Below are 25700 nucleotides of genomic sequence, written 5' to 3' on the forward strand. Positions count from 1 at the left end.
CCGAATAAAGTCTACACAGCATAGCCTTTATTCTAATGTCCCTCCATGTTTTTTTGCACTTCACTATACATTATTGATTTAATTATAGCACCAGAAATAATGACAACAGACAGATTCTGGCTTAACACAATAAATCAAATTCGTAGATTTCTGGAAAAAGGTATAAAATGTCCCTCTGTGTGAGTCCCACATATCTGCAAGAGAGTGACAGCCCCCTGCCGAATTCTTCAACTCGGGTTTTTTATTTATTTATCTTTTTTTTAATGTTAGAAACCAATCATCAGTATATATTATATTTCAATAAGTTATATTGATTATCTGACCAATCACTGCAGCCCCAGTTTAACGTGTCCCTTTTTAATTTTGACCACCTGCCCTTCTAAAGGTCTCCTGGTCCTCGTGTCTGTCAAAAGGTCTGGTTGTCAAATATATCGATATTTTGTCACACGTGCCATATACAGCCATATAAGACACACTTCGACGTCTGTGTGAGACACACCAGACCTTCAACTTAATAAGTTGTAATGATTAATAATGTAAACCCAGCCGTTGCAGTTTTAGTCACTCAAGGAAGCAAGCAAGCAGTATGAAGAGCGATAAAGTCATCCCTAGGATGGTGGTTGGGGTGGACGGATGAGTAAAACACAGGACTTTTTCCAGCGAGGCTGCCGATCATGCCCCGTATGACGCCAAAAGTCAACCAATCAAAATGTTTTCCTAAACCTAACCAGGTAGTCTTGGCACCTAAACTGTGACCTTTTCAAAATTGTCAAGCACGTGTTAGAAAGGTCCCGGAGGGTACATTGTGGGACGCAGAGGGGTGTGACAAATTGTGGCATTTGAAGACCCTGGAATGAGATCAGGTTGGCTAACCAAGCCTCGGCTCTGGTTTTAATGCTAAAAGCTAGTCGATGACAATGATTCTCAAGAATGAAAAAGATTGTGGATTCATATTTGGGAACAGTCTCCATCTTATATTGTTTTCCTCAGGTGAAGCTAACTCAGAGAAAGAGACTTTCAAATTTTGCACCTGATTATCATTTAAATGATGCTTTAGCTGGGATATTCATTATTCAACATTATTGAAAAAAGAAAAACTGATTTATAAGGATTTTCAAAGCCCATTGGAATTATGAACCATGGCTAAATATTTATTGGATATGTTTACACCTCAATCTGATATATTTTGCCGCCAATTACAATCCACACCCGTCAGTCTGAAGGTGACTGGCCCGGGGTTGTACTTGTATCTTGCTTAACCAGGGGTCGAGACGTCTTGCTGGTGTTTTTGTCATAATAACTGCCTTGCTTTGTCTCGCAGTTTGTCCATTGCCCTACTTTGCCAGCAGCATCCCATTGTGCAAACAATTTGAATTGGAAACGCGGCCTGCTCCTAGCCGAGCAATATCCCTCCTGTGGTGAGAGGCAGGATTAATTTCTCTCCCAGACTCCCACTGCACATGCAGGAAGATAGAGAGGGGGGAAGTGAGGTTGGGGAGGGGACGGGGGCTCGCGTAGGTAATACCACCAGCACCTATTATCCAAGGAGCATCATTTAATCAGGCCTTTGTGGGACGATATTGTATTTGGCTGTTTCTGTGTGGTGCTGGCAGGGTGCCTCGTGTATGATTATGTGTCTCATCGGTTTCAGCCCTGTGTCAGTAATCTGTTTGCAGGGAGATAGAGAACATACGAGCTCTGTAAATAATGCAAATCTGCTACTGGGCTTCACTCCGTCTTTTCTTTGCTGCCGTCCTTCTCTCTGTGGCTCTCCCATCTTTATTTGTCTCTCTTTCTTTCTCCTCCCCACCCTTTTCTCTCACACATAAAAACCAGGATTAGGCATTCTCTAAAGTCCTGCACAACAATAATCGGAACCATCCTCTGTATCCAATCATTCAGCAGACCATGCGGGTGTTCGTGTGACGAAAAGGAATCAATCCGCGGACAATCAATGGCCCGTCAAGGGGACGCGTATTACAATGACGAGACATGACTTTTTTCCCCCCCTGCCACCTTGATGAAATATAAAATTACAAACTAATTTGGGCTTCTGTCCCATACCATCGCTTGAATCCCACACGGATTCTATGCTTGTGACGCCAGTGAGGAATAATTGATCCTGTCTGCTCCAGGCGTAAAAAGGAGAAGGATGAGAAAAAACAACAGAATGGTGAAAAAGATCAGAGGTCGTAATAACAGCAATATGACATGGCTTTGTCCCGGCTGCCCTCAGAACAACAAGCATCATCACGTTAGATCAGCTGCTCGCCCCAAAACCCCTGCCCTGCCATCGCCCGCGGATGAAAAGAGAGGATGAAGAGTCCGTCCAATCCGGTCTTACGCATGTTTTAACGCCAACATGCGGTGTCTTATATAGAATGGTGGGGTAAATAAAGCTGGCAATTAAAAAAAAAGAGACACTCTGACACCCAGAAAAGTCGGTTGTGTATGTGTATTGACTGTGTGTTCTTGCTCTTCTCCGCAGAGATCCTGAGTGGAGGCGTGTACGTCGACCAGAACAAGTTCCTGTGTCACGCAGACACAATCCACTGGCAAGACATCGTCAAAAACCCACGGGTCCACCCTGTGGTGGTGCCCACCAACAGCAGCGTCACATGTAAGTAACCAAACATTAATTCACAGGGAAGTTTGGCAGAGAGCATTTCTCCACACTTAGGTGTTTCTGTGCATCCTTCCTTCCTTGTAGAGACCTCAAAAGGAAGTGACATTACTTGAGGTAATGTGGCAGATGTGGCCACAAAAGGCTTTATATGCCATTTCACATATGCATTAATAATTACTTGCAATAATAGTGACAGACCATGAAGTGTAAAATCGGTCCAGATTCTCAATGTTTGTGCTTTGCTGAATAGCCTTTTGGCAGTAGCAATTCCCAAGTCATTGCACTTTTTACAGACCAAAACAAACTTCAGTCTCACCTGCAGTATCGTCTTTTTTTAAGAGCAAATTATGAGTATCAACCAATTTATTCAACTTGTTCATATCGCAAAAAAATGAAATAAATGTAATCAAACAAAAATAAAAAAGACTTTATATAACATTGAATTTCTTCCCAGTCACTTTTAAAGAGAAGTACTGACTACTGATTTTCCAAATGGATTCACCTCATACCCTTCAGGTCTTCATGTTAGTTTGCACCAAAGCTTGTATTATTACTGCTCATCCTACGCCACAAAGCTTTGTCAAGGTGCCACATTCAGCCTTAAACTGGCTGCACAGATTAAAATTGTTCACCTGTTAAAGCTAGGGTCTACAATCATGGAGACCTAGCAAGTGAGCTAGCAATATTTGAAAGTGGCACCTGCTCTAAGTTCCACCTCCCCCCCCTCCCCATCCCGTCAGTGCTCCGTCCAAAGCCACTCCCCCACAAACTTGAACGGGCATCTGGCAGAGGGACTCAGCAGGGAGAAGGAGATGCCGGAGCTAGACGCAGCAATTCAGCTGAATTTAGCACGGAGCAGACAGGAAGTCAAGCGCCAAAATAACAAACTACATCCGGTTACTTTTCAAAAATAAAACACTCCGTGTTGACACCAGCAAACATCATGAGGCCAGCTGTCAACCGCACTGCGCCGTGGCGGACTCAAACCGCAACCGGTGGGGATTGCCGGAAGGCGGAGCAAAACCGGATCGGAGACGCAACGCAGCAGACCCCTATCCAGTGGAAATTGGGCTGACTTATTAGCCATTCTCATGGCTAAAAACAACACACAAAGAAGCTAACGTTAGCATTGGGCTAATACGAGCTACAAACGTAGCCAAGTTGGCAAACCTCACATATTTCATGAAAATAACAAATCCCCCTGAAACAAAACAAATAATTACCTGTCCAACAGAAAGAGAGCAACCTCTGCATCACTTTTCAAGTCCTTCACATGCCCCAGTTGTCTGCAGAACGCTGCACCGATGTTGACTCGGTCCGACTTCTTTCTTCATCCAGCGCCTTTTTCGTCGCAGCCTTTTCTGCCTGAGGCTTTCTTTTCCTTGCTTTTACTTGCCCTTGTGAGCTGTTACTAGTAACGCTGGCTGCATTTTCTCTGCCGTTGTAACCAAATGAACGTCTTCTCCTGCAACTCCGTATTTCTGCAGAGGAGTGTGCTGAATATTTCCAGCAACAGTGAAACGTAACGTGTGCACGCGCGGAAGAGGGAGGGACAGAACGAGACATGAAGGCATCTGACCAATCCGTGCATCTGACCAATCCGTGCATCTGACCAATCCATGCTATCCGGGCCGGATGGCACGGATTGGTCAGCTTTTTCTCAGTCCTACAGCTGCCACAGAGGTCCGATTATTTTTGTTCCTTTTTCTGAATACATAATGTATTGACTACTCTCAGGATAGCAGGATTATTTCACCCAGTATAACAAAATGTGTTTCTGAACAACATTACAGACCCTAGCTTTAATTACTCACACATGCCATTGCTTACATTTCTTGGCTTCACAAAAGGTGGATGTGGCATCGTGTTGATAAGACTAGCTCAGGACTGCACATGAGATGACTCCTCTGCATGAACAATGGACGTATGAAAGTAGAACCAGCTGTACCTGAGGGTACCTTGAACCTCAAATTTACTCTGAGCAGACTCAAACTAGGTTTTGAGAGGCAACATTCGTAGCAACGCCATTTAAAAAAGGCTGAATCTTTTCATAAAGCAGCGAGACTGGGGAGTTGTGATGAGGAAAGCAGCGCAAAGGAGACCTCTCGGCTTAACCTGCTCCATTCACAATAAACTGACTGAGCGTGAACAGTAAAGGATTGTCATCACAGAAACCGCCCCTTGACCCCATTCTGTCACCGCTTACCACAACAATCCATGATGACTGCTCGCTTATGTCACATTAACGCCCCCCATGTAGCCAGCTTGAAGACATGTCAATAAATGTTTGGGATAATGACGCGATCGGATAGGGTAAAATAAACATTATTAATCCGTCAGGGGTTAGAGCAGCGGTCCTCAATAGGCGGCCCCCGGGCCGCATCCGGCCCGCCGGCCTCCTGTTTGTGGCCCCCGAACTATTATTCCTTCACTGTGTGTTTTGGTTGGGTCAGCACGTGTATACCGGGACTTGTCTCCATGCCAACGATAGACAGACAGAGCGCAACTTTTAACTTTCACTTTTGTTTTCGGAGCACTTCGCGTATTCACATTTTGCTGGTGGTAAGAGATTGAATATGGCGTGTTTCCAAGTAAACTGTTATGACAAAGTGGACAGTGATAATCGGCGACTCGCAGACATAGGATCTTTGAAGTTGCATTTATTCTGCCTCCAACCGGGACAATCTCCACGTATCTGACAGTGCAGCAGTTTTAAATCCTTCGTCTTACTTTACCACCTTGCGCAGTTTGACAAGTTTTAGCTAACGTTAACGACCTTGTATATATTCAATGTTACAAAGCGTGTAACGGACGGGGAGTTTCTCCCGGCAAACACCCTTTCACTCACGGTGCCAAAATTTGTATCATCCTTGTTAAACCACCATTTAATCACAGAACAAATGACGTGAAATAACCCACAACCATCTTACATATCATCTTATTCACAAACACATTCACGAACCATAATTAAACCAACAACAACAGAATACCCAAGATCCATTGCGCCACAGTTCACAAGTGGCGTTACAATATGCCAGGAGAAGCTGTGATGAAGATTTCCAATTTGAAATGGCATTATGAGACGAAGCATAGGAATTTTGAAGAGACATTTCCTCAAAATTCAGAGATAAGCACAACACAAATAAATGCACTGAAATCGTCATATCAAGCTGCAAGCAGGATTCTTGTCACATCTATGTCACAATGAAATAAAATAATGCATGACTGAAGTGATGGTCACAATGTTTGAAGGCAAACAAAAAGAGGAAATATTCAACACCGTATTTTAATTTATGTTAAAATGGAAAGTACATTTTATTTTAGTTTGTAATTTGTTGTTTAGAATGAAAAGGACATTTTGTTTTGAATATTACAGTATTATTGCATGTGGCCTGACCGACCTCAATACATGGACCTCTGAGTCATTCAAAAAAATCTTTGTGGCCCTTTAAGATTTGTATTTGAGTACCCCTGGGTTGGAGGGAGGGCGGGCTAGGCGGCCGCCAGTGAAGTAAAGAAGCATTAAGTCGTCTCTCCTGACCTTTTTTCTGTCCATTCACTGATTTAACCTCTTAACACACTTTGCCTTTGTTTTTCATTTAGAGCTCAAGCTGTTTGACATTTCAATCTGTTTTTGTGTAGTTTTTTGTCTTTTTTTTTCTCTCGCCTCGACCTCTATAAATACAAAATGACATCATAAAAAAGTGTTATCATTGTAGGACTAAATAAGAAGATAGTCTGTGCATATGTCCTTGGATTTCTTTCTCACAGCGCTCACTGAAGGAAATGCAGATTAACAGCTCCGGGCATTAATATTCTGCTCAGTTGCCCTCCTCTCTGCAGCCCTGTTAGCCCTGGATCGACCCCTTTACTCATGTGTGAGTCCTCTCCGCCGAAAGTTCAAAGATCTCCAAAACCTGAAATCCACAATCGAGGAGATAATCTCCATTTCATTCTTCGGGAAGACGGAATATCTGCTTTGTTATTAATTGTGACTTATATGTGCCACGGTTATTGTCTTTATTGTCTTTTTTTTTTTCAGAAAACAGGATAGTCATTTTATAATCCATGCCTTGTGAATTAAGTTGAAAACCTCTGTCTTGAGCTCCACATCGGCCCCCCGGGTATGGCAGAATGTTTGACATTTTAAAGGAGCACTATGTAGTTTTTAATCAGAAAGAAAAAGATCTTCAATGACCAAGTGATTTTTTATTTATTTTTTTATGTTTAAACAAACTGAATAAACAAACTGTCTTTGTTTTCATGACTGAATAAACAAACTGACCTTAAAGGACAACACTGTTTCATATTGGTTTACTATTTTTATGTGTGGCGGACCCTGCCACCTTTCTAGCTTCAAACAGCGTTTCCCGGGGACCTCATTTTCCTCCGAGAACAGCTTGTTTATTCAGTTAAGGAATAAAACAAATATTTTAGTTTGTGCTATGACCTCAATAATATTGTTAATTTTAGTTTGAAAACTACATAGTGCCCCTTTAACCTTCGAGGGCTGTTTTAGGGGAAAGCTGTAAAAGGATTATGGTGCAGGAAAGAGGGGTGAGGCAGGTTTGTTCTAGGTCACTAAGAATTTATAAGTTGAGATAGTGAGGACCTTGGACACTAAATGAAAACTTTTTGGCTCGACTTCACAGGGCACCGGGGCCCGGAGGAGAACAGAGATATATCTAAGTGCAGCGGAGGTTCTGCACACTTGGCACCACTTATGTCTGGCTGACGTTTGTGTTATTATCCTGTTTGTGCGCTGCTTTTCATACGTTCAAGGTTGCCGACCCCTCTTTCGCGAAGCACTGTCAAACTGCTTGTGGGGGAGCGGGCTTGGAGGAACAGAAAAGATACAGAGGGAGACGGACTGTAAAAAGACGGAAAGAGACAGGCATAGACGTTAAGTGAAAGAGAACCACCGAGGAGTGATGAATTGGCGAGGGGTGGATTGAAGATGAGAGATGAAATGTGTGCTGGAGAGGGGCGCAGACGAGGAGGAAGAGGAGGGCCAGGGATGGAGAGGCTCGTGTTGGGGAATAGAGTCGGTCTCGATGCTAATAGCTCTCATCTGGAGAGGCTGATGGACAGAGGACAGCACTTCTGCACTTATCCAGCCTCACTTCCCCCGCAGTCAATTACTAGACAGTCAATTAAGTCCTCCAAAAAACCCAGAAAGGCACTGGCTAAAGCTCTGAGGGTACGATGCTGCTTTTCCGTCGCTGCTTTTATCTGTGCGCCAATTTTTTTTTTTTTCCGTGACAGAGCTGATTTAGAGTGGAGTGACATCAAGGATTGTCTTATTCTCACAAAACAACCTGTACCAAGGTTATTTAAGTTTTCATGACTGGAGCGGCACGTACCAGTCAGGGAAAATGCAGTGTTGTTTGCTCAAAGACTCCGAGTTTCATCATCTTGCTCGCATTGTAATAAGAAAACCTGGAAAAACACATGGTTGCATTTTAGTTGAGGGTCGAATGTTGATGACTGTGGGCTGAAATGCTGGCGTAACAGTTCAGTAATTTGTTACTTTAAGTAGTAACAGAGTAATATAGTGCATAAATAGTTATATTACTAGGCAATAATGTAATACTTACACTTGACCTGGTAGCGTGTGCACAGGGTTTACCCGTTTAAGTTCATTCAAAGCAGCTCGATGTGAATGTATTAGCTTTTGGCAGCATGTTTTCTTTGTGTTTCTGCCTCAAACATGATAGTGTCTCCATCCTAATCTCCTACGTGACGTCTCTGCACGGGAATCAATTCAGCATGAGACTCGGTAGAAACACATATTTCCAAGACCCACCCCATTTTACTTCTGATTGGCTAATAATGTTAGTTTGAGAGAGGGAGAGTTGTATCATTGGCAGACGCACTCATGAACTCTCAAGTGATATCAGGATTTTTTTTTTCCTCCAGCCAAACGCCGCATGCCGAAAATCCGGCACGGTGCCGGAATACTTTGAGCCCTGCAGATCATGCTTATTACATCAGATTCAAATCATAAAAAATCTCAAGCGCTTATTGAAGTGCACTTAGGAGGAAGTGTCCAAGTACATTCTTATTTTTTTTTATGTTGCAGGAAAAAGGGCACACACGCACGCACACACACAGTAGATGTATTTAAAGGAAAGCCAAAGGAACAGCCACGTCCTCGCTCACTATCTGGATCAATTTGGGCTGCAGTGGAACTAATATGGATTTTTTATTTTTTATTTTTTGAAGAAAAAGAAGAACTGCGTTTTGTGATGAAGTAACCGTGTCCTTTATGATTTTGTGTGCAGGTCAAAAGTGCCATCGTTCCTGTAATGGTCGTTGCTGGGGACCCAAAGAGGACCAGTGTCAAAGCTGTAAGTATGATTCTATCACAGTCTGGAGGTGCATCCCCCTTGACCTTTCAGCAGCTGCTTCTCAGTGGCTTTCTCTAAAGCAGTTAAGGACCAACATTAAGTCCCTGCACCGCAAAAAGAAACTTAAATGACTGTGAGAAACCTGGCATGCTGTCACATGAGATTATGACCTTAATTATGACATTTACATGTGTCAAAGAGGTGTGATCAACCAGGGAAAAATCATATGCCTTTCACTATGAATGGGAGACGATATGATCACATAAAAGCCGCTGTTGAGTTTTAACGGGTAATGCGCTGATCTTTTCTGACAAAAAACAGAAATGTAGCTCATATCCTGGCTATAAAGTTCACTCTATCAGATCTAAAGCGCCAGTGTGCCATTCTGAGATAAGGTCAAACAGTGAACATGGTTTTAAATCGTCAAATCTGAGCCAAAATAACCCCAATTAAACTGCAAAAAGAAATCACGATGAGATAAAAACCTTGTACAGACACAAGAAAAAGAAAAAAAAAAGTATATGCTAATATTGCGTTTCTCTATTAAATGATATTCATTGGTAGTTATAAATTTGGTTTTCATTATTTTAGAGATTCCCATTAAAATTCTGACTTTAACTGCAGCATTTGAATGAGGAAGTTATTCATATGTGCATGATTTTTATAATCCAACACAAAATTTACTCCACGGGCATACCGTTAGAAAAAGGATAGAATAACGATGTCTTGTTGATTCACACAAAAGGAAACACAGTTCGGGGGGATTTCAACGTGATCTCAAGTTAATAAACTGGGTGATATTTGGTCCAAACGTCAAAGACGTCCCCCTCTTCAACCAGTCAAAAAAATATGGTATCCATTCGGAGGTTTAAAGAGAGATTATATAGATTAATGTGGATGTATTTCCATTTGCTATAAATATTATATCTCCAAAGTCATACTGCACTAGCTGTTGAAATGTGGTCCGCATGAAGACGTAACTTCAACCCCTTTAACGTTTCACATAAATTGTCATACATATCAAAATATATAGGCTGTGTGCTGCTAACAAGAAGGGAAACAGTTTTTCATGTTAATGTAAAATAAGATATAGCACAGGTATTCAGAGCGTCCTCCAGACCGGCACTTCAGGGACAGGTAAAGTGGCTGTCAGTCAGAAGGTTGGGCGGTGTGATCCCTGACCCCCTGCAGTTAGTTTCACTTTGCAGGATTTGCTATGAAGACAACTTTCATCCTCAACAATGTGTAAATAAGAGCACGTCGTCACTTTTGAGCATGACTAAGAAACCACTTCCAGTCTTCAACTAGTTGTTGGTCATCGTGAGAGAAGTGGCAGTTTGTAAGGTTTCAGGCAGGTTATCGTTATGTACAGGTATTCACAAAGAGTTCCACCACATCCAGCACACACACACAAACACCTAACAACATCCCCAGACCCCCAGCACAACTACCTCCAACTCTCCTGCTGGGACCTCCTACCCTTCTTACGAGCTAATGGCAGCTGGGAGAGAATGTGAGAATGATACACTACTGAGTCTATCAGCAGGGGAGTGTTCCATGTTATTCCCTCCCCTTCAGATTCTTTCCTGGACTCTCAAATTCTTTCACTGTCTCCTCTTTCAGATTTCACCCTGACGCCTGCCTTTCACTCTCTCTCTCTCTCTCTCTCTCTCACACATCTTTGAGAGTGCATTGTACAACACACAAACTCACAGACACACTCACATAGCTTAAGGCAAATCAATGAGGTATCAGAGCTGCAAGCAACAGACCACCAATCGGTTTAAACCAAAGAATAAAAAATTATAATTTTGTTTTTTCGCCTTAGGGTTCCAACAGTCTAAATTAAACCACAGAAGAGGTTGCGTGTCAAGCTGACCAATATCATTGTTTTCCAAAACAGACGGCCATTATTCCTTGTTTAAAGGAGTCTTCACAGTAGTGGTTATACAATAGGTGATACAGTATGAAGAAGAATGACTTGATTAAAGTTAGGCAAAGTTGGCAGTCAGGGTTTAAAGAAACCGAATGGTATCTCCAGTGTCACAATGCAAACACTTGGTTGACTTGTCCGTCTACTCCAGACCTTTCCCTGACAAGTTTAGCAGCACTAGCAACACATCACTCATTACTCATGTCCTTTCCTTTTGAGGGGCAAAGTTCAGATTTGATGCTAGTCACTTTGCAGATTTAGATTTGTTATGTGTCAAAAGGTAAATTATGATATAGTTTTATAAATTACACAACTCTGAATACATTTATAGAATTTAAACAGGAAGCAGTGCTTAGACATGAATGTTTTAAATAATATATCATATTATATCACATTTAGTAATTTTTTTTCTGCAGTGGGGCATTTCACATAATGAGTACCTTCACCTTTGCTACATTAATCATTTGTGTACTGTTATTATTATTATTATATATATATATATATATATGTGTGTGTGTGTGTGTGTGTGTGTGGGTGTGTGTGTGTGTGTGTGTGTGTGTATATATATGTGTGTATATATGTATATGTATATGTATATATATATATATATATATATATATATATATATATATATATATATATATATATATATAGATATATATATATATATATAGATATATATATATATATAGATATATATATATAGATATATTCCTTTTTTTCAGAATAAGATCCCTAGTTAGCTAACAAACTACTTTTCCCATGGACAGTGTTTAGTATTAAATCTAAGTAAAAGTCTCTCTCACGGAGGTCTAGACATTGCTAATGACAAAAATGTAATGTACTACTGAGAAATTGGTTAAAAATACTATTTTTACTAGTTTGTAACCCAGTCACCTTGTTGGCATTTACCCATCAATCACCATGGAGTAACAGATAATACTTAAATGTGCAATATGTAAGAATCTTAGTTTAAGCCCTGTGCTAGCGATGTTTACACCAACTTTCCCTGTTTTGCCGAGCTCTCTGTCTGGACTGCTAGCTGCACAGCTAACTGAGCTAACTAGCTAACCACAGCTACAGTATGCTGCAGTTATCAGTTACTCTAGTGCTATGCTGCCTCTCCCTATTTGTTTTGAGTATTAATTTGATAGGTGGCAAATTCTTACATATTGCACCTCTAAGTGTCAGACAGGGTGAAACTATCACTCAAGCTTTGACATGGAGCCAACAGAGCGACGGAGGATCCACGGTGAAGAGTTTCTGTATTTGCAGCCTCTGATGAGTAAATTGTCAGCAGGGGATGTAAAAAAAAAGTCAAATGTCATTTTGTCTGCAATTTATCAATCTGCTGTCACTCTACAGGTGACCATCCTGTTTTCGTCACACCATCATCTGTGTCTAATACACCACGCCACAAACGTACATATACAGGGAAGCTGGATTATCAATCATTTTAGACCATGCTTGGCTTTTTTCTGAAGTTGATGAGGGCACACATAACGTATACCACCCGCTCTAAACTCTAACTATAAATACAACACATACATATTCACACAGACAATTGAGGCACCCACACACATTTTTTTCCACCCTCCATTAAACATCTCTTTGTTCCTCTCCTCCCTCTTCCAGTTTGATTGCACTACCCTCGCCATCAATTTCCTCCTCCTCTCTTTCCATCACTTGGCGCACAGACCACTTCATCTATGCCTTCCAACCCTGGCATGTCTCATCGTATTTGTTCTGCGGTCGCGATCTCATTAAGATAATGAGGGATGAACTGTTTGACCAGGACCTGTTAACAACACGTCACAGACCAGCCCCCCCGATAAGCCCTCACCCCGTCTGTCTGTTATCACAATCTCGCTATCTTCATCCGTACGTGGATGTCATGATTCATCCCTCTTCTTCTGCCTTTTTTTGCTTCCCTCACAACCTTTAATTTTATTGTGCTGAAACACGTCGAATGAATAAGTGCAAAAATGTCAAATGGAGAAATTACTTCAAAGATGCTTTCAGTGACATTTCCATGAATAATTATTCAACTGTCTCAACATCAACAATAAACAGCAGTTTTGGTGTCAGCACCTCGGGGGGCGAAGTGAACACACTCAAGAAGTCAATTACAACTCAACACAACTTCTGGCATGCCGAATCAAACATATATTAGTGTAGTGGAGAAGAAGGGAGAACTTTTTTTACTCGAGGTAGATGAAGAAGAAATCTAAAATGCAGTCTGAGGGCTGTAGTGGGTTATATAAGAACAGCCTGGCATAGCTGAAGGGGACCTGCATGGGTCAGGATCAATGCTTTCAGTTGCCTCTTAAGGTATTTTGTTTTTTCCTATAAAAATACATGATTTCAGTATGGTACATCAACAATGACTTTCTTCAGTTCAATGGTTCACATTAAGTTTGGACTCTTCGGGAAGACAAAGACAAAGAAATGCATTCACATCATATTTTCACGTTTGAAGACTTTCCAAGGGAGAAAAATGTTACCTCTGTAGACCTTTGTCACAGTTGTGCTTCACGCAGGTGGACTTAATTACATTAAATATTGCATTCTATCTGTCAGAGCCAGAGCGGATTGTCACTGGAACAACCGATTGGAATAGTTCAAGTTATTAGGAGCACCTGTGTAATTTTGGCTTTTAGCAAAACAAAATATGCACGCTGAGAAGAAGGCTTGTTCGGAGGCGGAACTGACCTGATCGTTAGTATTTCTTTCAACAGTCATTGCCAAACTACCAAAGTTTAATAAAAAAATAGAGTCTTAACTGAATGTAACATTCTTCTCAGACCTCAGTCCAGAGTGTCTAACAGGGTGCAGTGGGACTCGTCTGCACAGCACACAGTCAAACAAATGTATAGCCTATACGCTGATGATGCTCTGCTGTTGCCAGTTTAACCTGCTGAGCAGCAACTACTTAGCTGGTCTTTTAAAGCTGTTATCTATTTTAGCATGACCACATATTTGTTGTTTTCAGTTTCCTCTGACATGCCATTAGCTAGCTAGGAGATTTCAGATCAAAACTTGCAGTTTTAGGGTCAACATAATCTCTAATTAGCCATTGTTTACCAAATCTCTTAAAATCCAGTCTCCAAATTGCACCTTTCATTTCGCCTCAAAACAATCAGAGGAAGTGCTACTTCCAAGATCGCGCGCACTGTGAATAAATTACATTTAGAAGTAGTAGACACAAATCATGGTAAACAGATGTTTATTTACACGCAGTTATGGAGCAACATTGCTGATTTTGATACTCTTTTCCAGCCACTTAATCCAATATTCAATCTCCCCGTTTTTGGTTCTGCTACACCATGTCAGCTGTTTTGTTCTAGGCAGGTGTACAAAGAGTTTTTCCAGAAAACAGCATCCTGCTGCAGCCGAAAACAGAGCTATGAGAGTAGTGAGAGTGATTCCAAATGTTGTTGTGACAGTGTTTACCTTACACCTTGCAGACACTGGACTGAGGAAAAGGGGTTATGTTGGAAATACACAGAATACGCTGAGGTTGGGATTGTCAGCATCAAACACCAAATATGTCATTGGTTGCTCATATTTTACTGCCTGACATTGAAAGAAAGCTCTGAGGACCTTGATACAGACAGTGAGATTAAAATACGGCATAGTAAATCATCATCTCTTTAATCAGCTGGACAGCAGGAAGGGTCATATGTGGTCCAAAACATCCAACCAGGACCTGGTGTACTGACATTTTGTTCATTCTAATCTATGGCTAATCAATAAAATAAGATGTCTTCCAGTCAGATAGCGCCTCATTTATCCCTGTTTGTCTTTCTATTTGTTTAGTTTTTTCAGAAACAAACATCATGTTTACTACCATCATTGAGTAAAATCTTGTTGGTATCAAAATATAATTGAAAGGTGGCCTTTAAAACCTGTATTTTACTCCTTTACGGAGTACACACTTATGCATCAGTTTGACTTTTTAGGTTGCAGAGAATTCCAAAAATGCCTGTGACAAAAACTAATAAAAAACAGCTAAAGACACCTAAAGTCCCCCAACAGCAAAATCCACCTTTCAAGTTTATTTACATTGTTCTTCTACAGTTCAGATACAATGCTTCTGTTGTGATGTGTTTAGCCAAAATATGGTTAAACACATGCTTTGGAACATATTAAATATGAGGATTATTCTGCAAGGATGGTTCAAAGAGATTTTATACACTATTTGATACTTGTTTCCCACCACTGTGGACTTGTTTTCCATTGAAAACCATTGTACCAGATATGAAGTAAAGATATTTAGAAGTATGAAACTGCCAACTTTTAACTCCAAACATTGACGGATACCGGAGGGAATTTTACCGGTGTATTTCATCTAAATTTACCATGCAATGATCGTGATTGTGACTATAACAGACAGAATCTGGTTCAGTAGTCACTTTACATACTCGGTGAAATGTGTGTAGAGGCTAAGACAAATTTCACTTAGTATAAAAAGTGGTTCCACTGCAAGAAAAACCCTCCCATTTTTATTTATGAAGTTCTTTTGAAAACCCTGTGCGAAAAAAAACATGTTTTAGCTAATGTAAATGGGAACTGAGAGGCAGTGATTCCTGTGACTGATGCCCCTGTCCACAGCCTGTTCAAATTGAGGCTCCCAGGCATATTTTATGAGATGGATTCCTTTTGTATTTGTTGTTACCAGCCTGTTTTTTTTTTCCTTCTCCCTTCTTTCTTAAAGTGGAAGTTTAAAGCCAAATTGATCAACAACATTGCGTCACTCTCCTGGCAAGGTCATTTGTTTGACAAAGTGTCTTTTGAGTAAAGTAGGCTGTTTCATTTTGGCCCAGGCACCGTTAATGGAATGCCACTGATGGTGCGTTAGGCGCAGGGTGAAGTGCGCGTGTGTGTTTGCATGTGAGTTTGTCGGGTTGTCTGTGGCTGGTATCCATCACTGTGATAGTATCTCGTCACTGCAGTGCCCAAAGGGATACACAGCACGTGTAAAGACACAACGTGCATGCACACACGAACACAAAAGCGCACACATTCACACACCAGCAAAGGGTTTGTAATATTGTACACAAACCTCGCAAACAACTTACCATTTCAGTCCCAGCAACTGTGTGACCAATTTAGTGGTATCTTCTTTTTAGTATTAAAAAAACAAAGCTAAATGATCCTGTAGCTACATTCTATTTTGTTATCCTTCTGGTAGTTTTCCTCACAAATAAGCTCTAATTAAAAATGCTAGAAAGTTGTCATTGTGTGGTTTAACTTTGTTCCTACTACTTGATTTTGTACACTCAAGGGAGCTGGAACATCAGATATCAGGAAGGAGGAGGATTTTTTCAGGAAGGATGAAATTTTGGGGGTGTGATTGCAGTACAAACTAACAAGTTGTGCAAATGACTGACCCTGAGGCTTATAATGATGTAAAATCATTTGGAATAAATAGCAGCAAGTATTTCTTCAAGTGAGAAAAGCTGCTGTTGATACAGAAACTATGGCATCAGTCAAGTCACTGTACTTTTTATTTCACAGTGTCAACAAACTGCAAGTTTTCACAGTAACTTCTCATAGTACACTGCTGTTATTATGATTTTGAAATGCATGACTGAATTCAACCAGACGATACAATGGTATTACAAAGGAACGCTGTAATTAAAGTCACACAGTTATTAGCAATGAAATATTGTAGTGTTACAGCAAGGTGCACATGCTAACATGCAGAAAGGCTAACAAACTAACAGGCTAGCATCCTAACAGGCTCACGACAGGGCGAACGGGCCTACAGGTGGTCCACCAAGCTACACATGCTAACAACAGGGTAACAAGCTAAAATGCTAACATACAACCGGCTGACAGACTAATATGCTAATAAGCAATACTGTTGGGCTGAAATGAAGTCACAGCACATTGCTGTAATGTTACTATAAATGTACTAAACATTTGCATATTCACGGTTTATACAGATGGTAATTACAGTATCATAAGATTTAAGATATCATATCATTTTACATAAAAATACAGTATTTCAACAGTAAAATTGTGCCCAGTTACTATAGAAACACAAGCTTTTACAGTGATGTTCATCTCCATTGCTGTAAAAAATAATTACTGTACACTTCTTTGAATTTACTTCAATTATTAGCCAGTAATATACTGTAAAATTACAATAATCATTTTAAAGTGTTCAGTCCAGTATAAAATTACCTTCCTGGGCATGTGCACTGGGCTTTATCCATCCCCAACAGCATTTCATTAAGTGAGCTTTTCCTGCTCTATCACACCATTCCCACTGCTGACACTTCTTTCACCAACTGTCTTTATCTGCGAAATGTCAACGTCCCGTGTACATTTACATACGGCTGTCAAGAAGCGAGGCGCACAGGAATACGGCAGCCCATATGACTGCGACAGGCATGCGAGGAAAGGGTGGACAGACGTTCACCATGGAGGAACGGAAGTACAGTCGGAGTCAGATAGGAATCACTGTGTCGCTGTCAAATCCAGCCGGAAGCCCTCAGAGGAGCTTGCTGGGAGACGAAGGTGTGATTGAATGCGGCTAGTAGGTGGCAGAGATGCTTCAGCTTCAGCATCAGATGCACACGCAACCCGTGCATACATTTTACCAGTTGGTTGTGGTGCAGAAGTTTGATAATAAATAATATTTTGTAGTAGGAGAATATGATTTTGCATGTACATTTTAGATCAACAACACCTTTAGCCACTCATTATATACTATATATCGACAGAACAGAAGGTAACAGATTTAATCACACCCACTACAGAGCAAGAGAGCAGTGTCTGAAGCTAACTTTAATTCAGTCTCCTTGCTCAATCTCAAGCTTTACAGTGATACATTAGCATCGAGTGTACCCTTCTTCCCTTGTTTTATTGTGCGCAAATTTCAGGTTGCCACCAGATACGTGAGTGTGCGTATATTTTGTTCTTGGGTTGTACAAGAGTTTACATGTGATACGATCTATTCTCTCTTTCTCTTCCACAGTAACCAAGACGGTGTGTGCCGAGCAATGTGACGGCCGTTGCTTTGGTCCCTATGTGAGTGACTGCTGCCATCGTGAGTGTGCAGGTGGTTGCTATGGACCAAAGGACACAGACTGCTTTGTAAGTGGGCACACAGAAACACACACAAACAAACTTAGTTACCTAATTTGCATCACAGCGGTCTATGGAAAACACATACGTTTGATTGAGCTGTTGATGTGGTAACATCATTTAAAACCCAGACCCATTTTCACTGTAAATTACATTTCCTGTTTTTCAAAAATTTGAAACATTTCGCTCATGACTTTTAACTTACTTTGTTTCAGAGTGCTTCTGCAAAATCATTTGTTTCCTCCCAAACTCTAAAATGCCACTTGCATGGCAAATATCATTAAATGACATTTAATTCCCATTTCTTCCTGACATCAGTTCCAATGTTAAATACAGTCTTCACCAGCCCCTCCTCCATCACGGCACTTTGCCGAGTGCTTTATCAGTTTTATTTCCATCTCTCTGCATGTTAAACATGTTTCTGCACTTGTAATTCAGAACCCATCTCTTATGGCGCTCCTCTGTCTGACTTTGGACAGGCAAGTTCCCGCTCATTATTTTTTTGCTCTTCTTGGCTTCATCTTTTATCATACTCAAGAATGGATGAATCAGGAAGTCATATTGAACTGCTCTCTAAATGAGAGAGCAAAGCCTTGATTGTATCAAATGTAGCAATTGCTTTTTAAGACAGAAGACCTATTTTTCCAGGATATGAAAAATAAATATTATTTTCCTAAATAAACTACACTTGTTTTGATGTAGTAAACCTACAATGTATAGTAAATGTTATTACTTATTTTTAAGCTCTCCCCCTGTCTGCCTTGCTCATTCCCTGTCTATTTTCCTCTCTGACTGACACTTCTTCTTGGTATAAGAATGAGGAATTAATAAATCAAGAGCCATTTTGAACTTCGCTCCAGTTGAGAGAGCAAAAGTCTCCATTGGCCCCTATCAAATGTATCAGGAGGTTTAATACATATCTCAGTTTTGGGGGCACTGTTTGGCCTGTTTTATGGACAAATGGCAGCTGGATTGTATTTATATAGTGTTTTACCACATGATTCAGCATTGTACCCATTCACATACACACGTATACACTGGTGGCAGAGGTCAAGGACACTTGTTGACATGTAGACTGCAGCCGGCCACCGACCCTCTGATTGGCGGACGGCTGCTCTACTTCCTGAGCCACACTTGTTCCACCACTGTGTGTGCTCTGCTTGTGTGTATCTGCAGGCCTGCACCAACTTCAATGACAGTGGGGCATGCGTGACCCAGTGCCCCCAGCCTTTTGTCTACAACCCCACCACCTTCCAACTGGAACACAACCCCAGGGCCAAGTACACCTACGGAGCCTTCTGCGTCAAGAAGTGTCCACGTAAGTCTTACCACCTGGACACACACACACAAACACTCACACAAACACATGCACACAAACATACACTGTCTCTACTACTATACTTGTGATGGCCTTACACTAATGACTCAAATTCCCTAAACATCTAGTTTATTTGTAAATCATATCTATCATTGCATGAACCAATTTTGGTTTTACACCTTAGAAATGAGGACATTTTGCCAAGTGAGGACATTGATATGGGCCAATGGGTGTTTATTGGAAAGTAAACGGGAGGAAAGGGAAGTGATTATTTCCTTTTCATGAATGGAGGAAGACTTTCTTCAGTTCGGGTACACAGACCGTCCTACATACTAAACACAGAAGTCGCAAAGAAAAACATTGAAAAGACATGGAACACTTAACTCCATCTACGTAGAATAACAAGAGTTGTGTGTATGTGTAGCGCCGGGTAGAGCGGGGGTCAAGAGCTGCCGATCAGCTTCTCAGAGCTGGAAAACAAACACTGAAAGTTAAATCAGAAACAGATAGGGAGATGTTTACTGACAGGAGGAGAGCTCAGAGATTACTTTGTAACTTTTGCTTTTGGGATTCAAAGGTGAATGTATCTTCACTCCTGTTTATTAACTGGACTGCAGCAGCAACATGTCCATCCAAAATATCACGTAGGAGATTTTAGTTGAGATCTGGTGACATTTTTTGGTTTTTCGTTTGTCTTGTTTTTTTCTTTTTAAAATTTGTCGGCTGTCTGTATACACATGTGGACACAAGCAGGGAGACCTTGATGACCTTTTGCAAAATATGACATTTGGGTAAACACAGCTGTAGTTCTCTTCCATGCTGTTTGTGTACCAGGTACTTTTTAAGTACAACTCAGTGATTCAACATGAGTCACTAAGCTGCACCGCAAAAGTGGACAATGAAATCAGTGTAGATTTAGCAACACTAAGGTTGCAGAGCCATTTGAGGATGTCAGAAGTTTGTGCTTTTCACCTGCCCTCTCAAGCCTCATTAAACTATGGCACCAGACATGGGTCCTCGTCACCGGTGGGGCAGCCCTGCTTCACATGTGGCGGAGGTGTTGAATAACCCACCAGACTTTTCAGTATGGGTCATAATGTACAGAGAAGGAATTGTAGAAGAGGCTGCCTCCATTATAGATAGAACCATGCTGCTGAATAATTCTACCTTTAGCAAAGTTTTTCTGTGGTTTCCCAGTAACATCTGTTTGGTGCTTTTGGATAGCACCTTCGAACTGTTTCCTGCATGTGTCTGTAGATTGTCAAAAGAGAAATCCTATGCTGTGCCAAGTCTTCATTCATTCTATAACACACATCTCACGGTTGTACTGTTGGTCGAGGTCTCAGCCCCAACACTCATTCATCTTGATGAGCTGTCCACCTTGAAACAACCTCTGACCCGAGGCTGGGGAAATCTGATATTCACAAAGCCAGTACAGGTGATAAAGAAACAGAGGGCTTTGGTCTGCATCACCAAGATACTTACTATTATTTATTCATAAATTTGCTCTGTGACCACTACCCAGCTTACCACTAACCACTCACCGTGCAAACAGCTAATTATGGATGCCCCACACTGTTCCCAACATCAGAAAAAGGTCAACCAGCAGGGAGGGGAAGTGGGACTTGTGCTTGTAGGCAAGATTTTTTTTACATAAGATGCCATATAATGTAACCGCTTGAATGTTAGTGTGATGAAAGTAATTCCTTTGTTGCATCTTCAAAACAGTGTGGCCATGGTTGTGCAGATATTTCAGTCGTTTCAAAATTAAGACAAGGTGTAGTCTGTGTTTTCACTTAGTTTTTTTGTAGTTGTCTACTGTATAACATGTAATGTTACTTTTTCTGTTAAGTTGCGTTTAATTCCTCTTATACTTCAGCCTTGCTGGTGTGACAGTTCTGCACGTTGTATGCTGCCATTCACCCCCAATCACCTGCCGACGTTACTAAGTGGTTAAAAAAAAATTCAAATTTCATCGACTCAAAGAAATATGGTGCGGGAACGAAAGATTGACATGCTGAACCACATAAAGAAAATTTTTTGTCCATGTAAACAAATCGTATAGATTATGTATAGTGACAGTTTGACAAACTACCACGATGCTTTATAGCATCATATACCTTAAACTGAACTCACAATTAAGAATCCATTTTAATTAATTATTTTATCCAATTATATACTATTATATTAATGAAATAACAAATCTCCAAACAAGGTTTTACTCCCCAATGGTACTGATGTGCAGTCGGGAGAGCATTGTTGAGACAAAGTGAATGAAAGTGACTTTCAGACAATTTTTATATGATTGCCTACGCCAAGTGTCAAAAATTGTATGTTCCTGTGTGACAAATGGCATCCACCTGAACTTGACATTTACAACAAATGTTCTTTTTCCAGATAACTTTGTGGTGGACCACAGCTCCTGTGTGAGAGCATGCCCTAGTAACAAGATGGAGGTGGAGGACAACCGCATTAAGATGTGCATTCCTTGTACGGACATCTGCCCGAAAGGTAAACCACACACAGAACTATGGTACTTACGAAGTTCACATTTGTTTCACTATTTGTAAAGTACTAAAGGAGGTAATTATTGATAATCTAGGCCTGTTAATAATGGGGACGCCAAGAGGATGCTATGTGTAGCACTTGAAGAAGAACCACATTTATTCTGTGGCATATGTGTAACCATTTGGCTTGAAATTAACTGGAATGCTTTCTTCGAAACAAAATGAAAGTAAAACAGAGATGAAATTGTTACAATTTCTGAAAAGATTTGGGCCTTGGCAGAGTGACAGTCAAGTGGGTTCAACAGCATCTTGTTGTATTTTCAGAAATACTAAAAAAAGCTGATGACGTGAGTCAGAGACGAGCAGCTGCGTCATTAATGTTCACATCTGTTTTAGAGTAAAAATAGAAAAAAAACATTAAGGTTTCAGAGAGTTTTAAACTGCTGCACAGTGCACACCTCGAATGTATTAACATGATGGTGTTACAAAGACATTCAACGTATGCATGTTGTCACCTTACCGTGTGTTCCAGCATGTGATGGCATTGGCACGGCCAGCCTACAGTCAGCTCAGACGGTGGACTCCAGCAACATCGACAAGTTTGTCAACTGCACCAAAATCAACGGCAACCTGGTGTTCCTCATTACTGGGATCAAAGGGTGAGAGCTGATCAGAATGATAAAGACCTGGAAGCAGTGGAGGAGTGCAACTGTGATCATGTTTGGATTATTTCCTGTCTAAAGAGAAAAGGTTTTAATGGAGGAAGTCCTGGATTGACAGTATTAAAATGAAATATGCTAATGCATCTGAAAAAAAACTAAAACTGAATTTGATTTCATTTTTCATATATATTTGAATTTCTGAAATATATTATACAATAATTATATTAATGCTATAAGCAATACTCCTTTCTCTCTCAGCTCCAGCAACTGCGTTCAGCATGAATTCCTTTGGGTCCGAATACATTGCAAATATTGATAGTTGGATGTGTTTTTTTCACACATCCCACTTTTAATGTAAATTGCTTGAGATAAGAGTGTCATCTAAAAGCTGGAATAAAAAGTGTAAGCATGGTGTTAATTGTTTGAATGAATATAAATGTTATTACCAGCATCAGTGGTGGCAAATGGGAAGTGAGTACACTGTAAGTATCTTGAGAATAACTGCTTGTGTATGTACGTACTCATAAATTACTCAGAGAAGTGTGAGAGGAATTTGCTGTGAGGACAGTGTGGTGGGTAAGAATGTAGAGGGTGACTGTAGAAGACAAGCAAACATGTACAGTATGTACTGTTTTATGTATGGATGGCTTTACAGCAAGTCGTCATTCACAAGCTGGAAACAGGAAAATAAATACATACAACACAAAAATGCATGCTTTATTGATTCGATCTGTTATTCTAAATTCTATAGCAGGGTTACCAATCTGGTCTCATCAATATACATATGGATAACACAAATTTGCACTCTCAAACTGTATTCAATTTTGCGAGCAGGTGATATGACGATGCTTCCCATTCGCTTCTGTGGAAAAGCAGATCCATAGTCAAGTGAGCCTTGTTATGGTAAAAGAATAAACAGGTAACACTGACAGTTTGGATCAATTTTTTCTATTTTTTATTTTTAAATACATCTACAGAGCTTGTAGAAAGGTGAGGAATAAAAGTATATATTTTCCTTTTAATTACATATTTGTAAGAAGAATCGATTTCTGAGTCGTCAAAAACTTACAACCTGGGATGGCGGTCGACCAGACCTACAATCCCAAAGCGTCTCGATAAGTTGGGAAACCCAGAGCATCATTATTTGACAAATTGAGACACAAAAATCTACTTTTTTTCACGAATAGGACTTTTAAAAAACATTATTGCGAAGCAATCATTTAAAAAAAAATGTATTGTTTCGATTTTTGTTTTGTTCATCTCTCTGTCAGAATTCTGTTGCTTGGGTCAGCCCCGCATACTGTAGGCCTACTACCCTAACTAGCGATAGCAACTTTAACATTAGCTAGTGTTAGCAACATTAATGTCAGCTAGTGTTAGCAATGTTACCATTTACCAGCTATCATTAGCAATGTTACTGTTACTGTAGTTGGCCTTAGTAACATTAGCTAGTGCAACAAACCGGTAACCATTTGAGGGGACAGATGGTTCAAAGTGTGTACAACAAGTGGCAATAATACTTATTTAAAATGCATTATTTGTAATCAAAAAAGTGTTTGTAGTAGTGAACCCCGCAAATGTACGATATAACTGCTTTCATGGAAGCTGAGACCCCTCCTTATGGGTGCTTAGCTCTTAAGAACTCTGATCTTAACTGGACTTTCTTGCTCTTTACACTACATAACCTAACAATTTCCAGACATTGTATGTGGACACATCTGTTTTTCAAAAAACTTATGGGAGAGATAAAGTATCTGCATGCAGAATTGAGTTTAGGGGAATATACTGCATGCAACTTGAAAGTCTGAAGTCATGCTGGGATTAAGAAGTTTTTGTTTGTCTTTTCTAATCTCCCATTATCATTTTCAGGGATGTCTACCACAACATTGAAGCGCTGGACCCAGAAAAACTCAATGTATTCCGCACCGTTCGGGAGATCACAGGTGAGTAATATGACTTGCACAGCATGCAACTCTGTGCATGCATATGAATTTATAACCAAACAAAGAAAATATATTAAATTTACTCTTACTTGTATCACATAGCTACACATAGCGTTCATATGTGTGATGCTTCTGTGCGTATCTTCTGTGTGTATTTGGCCAAGTCTTCCTCACCCCCCTCCTCCCCCCCGAGACTGCCCACACCAAGGACAGACATTGCAGCATAAGATGAATATCAGATGAGTCTTTCAATCTCTTCTGTCTCTCTGCTGCTTCTCCCTCGGGGAGTCCCTAGCCTTGAGTCCCACAGCCCCAGCTCTCCCTTCACGCACCATGAAGAAAAGATCCAGAACATGTGGTGCGCATCGTTAATCCTCCAGCTCCCCTATGCCACCGCCACTTCTGAGCTGCATGTACACTGTCATCTCTTCCAGCATAGACATTTGACAATGGCATCGCAAAAAGAAAAAAAAAAACCTCCGATGTGACACTCCCTTATGAAATGAGAAAATATCACTGTTGAAATATTGTTGGTGACATTTTTGACTTATGAAAGGGGTTAACGAAAGAAGAAGATTTATGGAAATCCCATTTCCAGGGAAAATACACATTTACTTACTGTTACTGTTTATGTCTGATGTAGCAGGATAACATGTTTTTTCTGTTTTGGTTGTAAAAAAACAAACAAATTGGTAGCTTAAATTATGGTTCAGGAGCTATGAATAGTGGATACGTTGAAATGCTGAATGATACAGGGCTATGGAGTTTGATATCGGATTAAGCTTGATCGAATTAAAGGGGACTGTTTGTCCTCGGCAGAGGTATGTGCTCTACTGTGTGCCATTCTAGTTTTATTTCAGATTTAAAATGCGTCAAAATAGGCAAACAAGTGATTTACAATTAACGTTATGGGAAATAAAAGAAGAAAGTAGAATAATCATTTAAAATGTATATTGTTGTTGTTATTGTTTTACTGAGAGGAAATACAAAGTTAACACAATTTCCATAAAATATGCACACAAAGAAGTTGTGAGTTATTAAACTAGCTCTTTGAAATTGTTTTTATGTATCTATTTAAAGCAACATTATGCAACATTTTTTGCCTTAAAATAACAACTTCAACATCATGTTGATGGTACAATGTCTTGTAATAGAATGAATGGTGCATCTGTCACAGCCATCACTTGTTTCTGCACAATGTAACATCAGTGAGAGGGAATTATCATGGCGTTACACACGTTACACACAAAGTAGGTTCTACTT

General features: G+C 40.4%; 1 protein-coding gene across 3 annotated transcripts in view; it reads left to right on the plus strand.

Moving 5' to 3' along the window:
• The window catches only part of erbb4b (erb-b2 receptor tyrosine kinase 4b), a 362141-nt gene that overhangs the window by 217327 nt on the left and 119114 nt on the right, over positions 1-25700 (plus strand). For all 3 annotated transcript variants that reach the window (XM_030428316.1, XM_030428318.1, XM_030428317.1), the window contains exons 4-10: positions 2489-2620; positions 8911-8976; positions 17898-18016; positions 19184-19325; positions 21723-21836; positions 22365-22491; positions 24364-24437. In XM_030428316.1, coding sequence (XP_030284176.1) covers positions 2489-2620; positions 8911-8976; positions 17898-18016; positions 19184-19325; positions 21723-21836; positions 22365-22491; positions 24364-24437 — 774 coding nt within the window. The remainder of the gene's footprint in view (positions 1-2488; positions 2621-8910; positions 8977-17897; positions 18017-19183; positions 19326-21722; positions 21837-22364; positions 22492-24363; positions 24438-25700) is intronic.

The sequence above is a fragment of the Sparus aurata genome, chromosome 9 (assembly GCF_900880675.1).
Source record: "Sparus aurata chromosome 9, fSpaAur1.1, whole genome shotgun sequence".
NCBI lineage: Eukaryota > Metazoa > Chordata > Actinopteri > Spariformes > Sparidae > Sparus > Sparus aurata.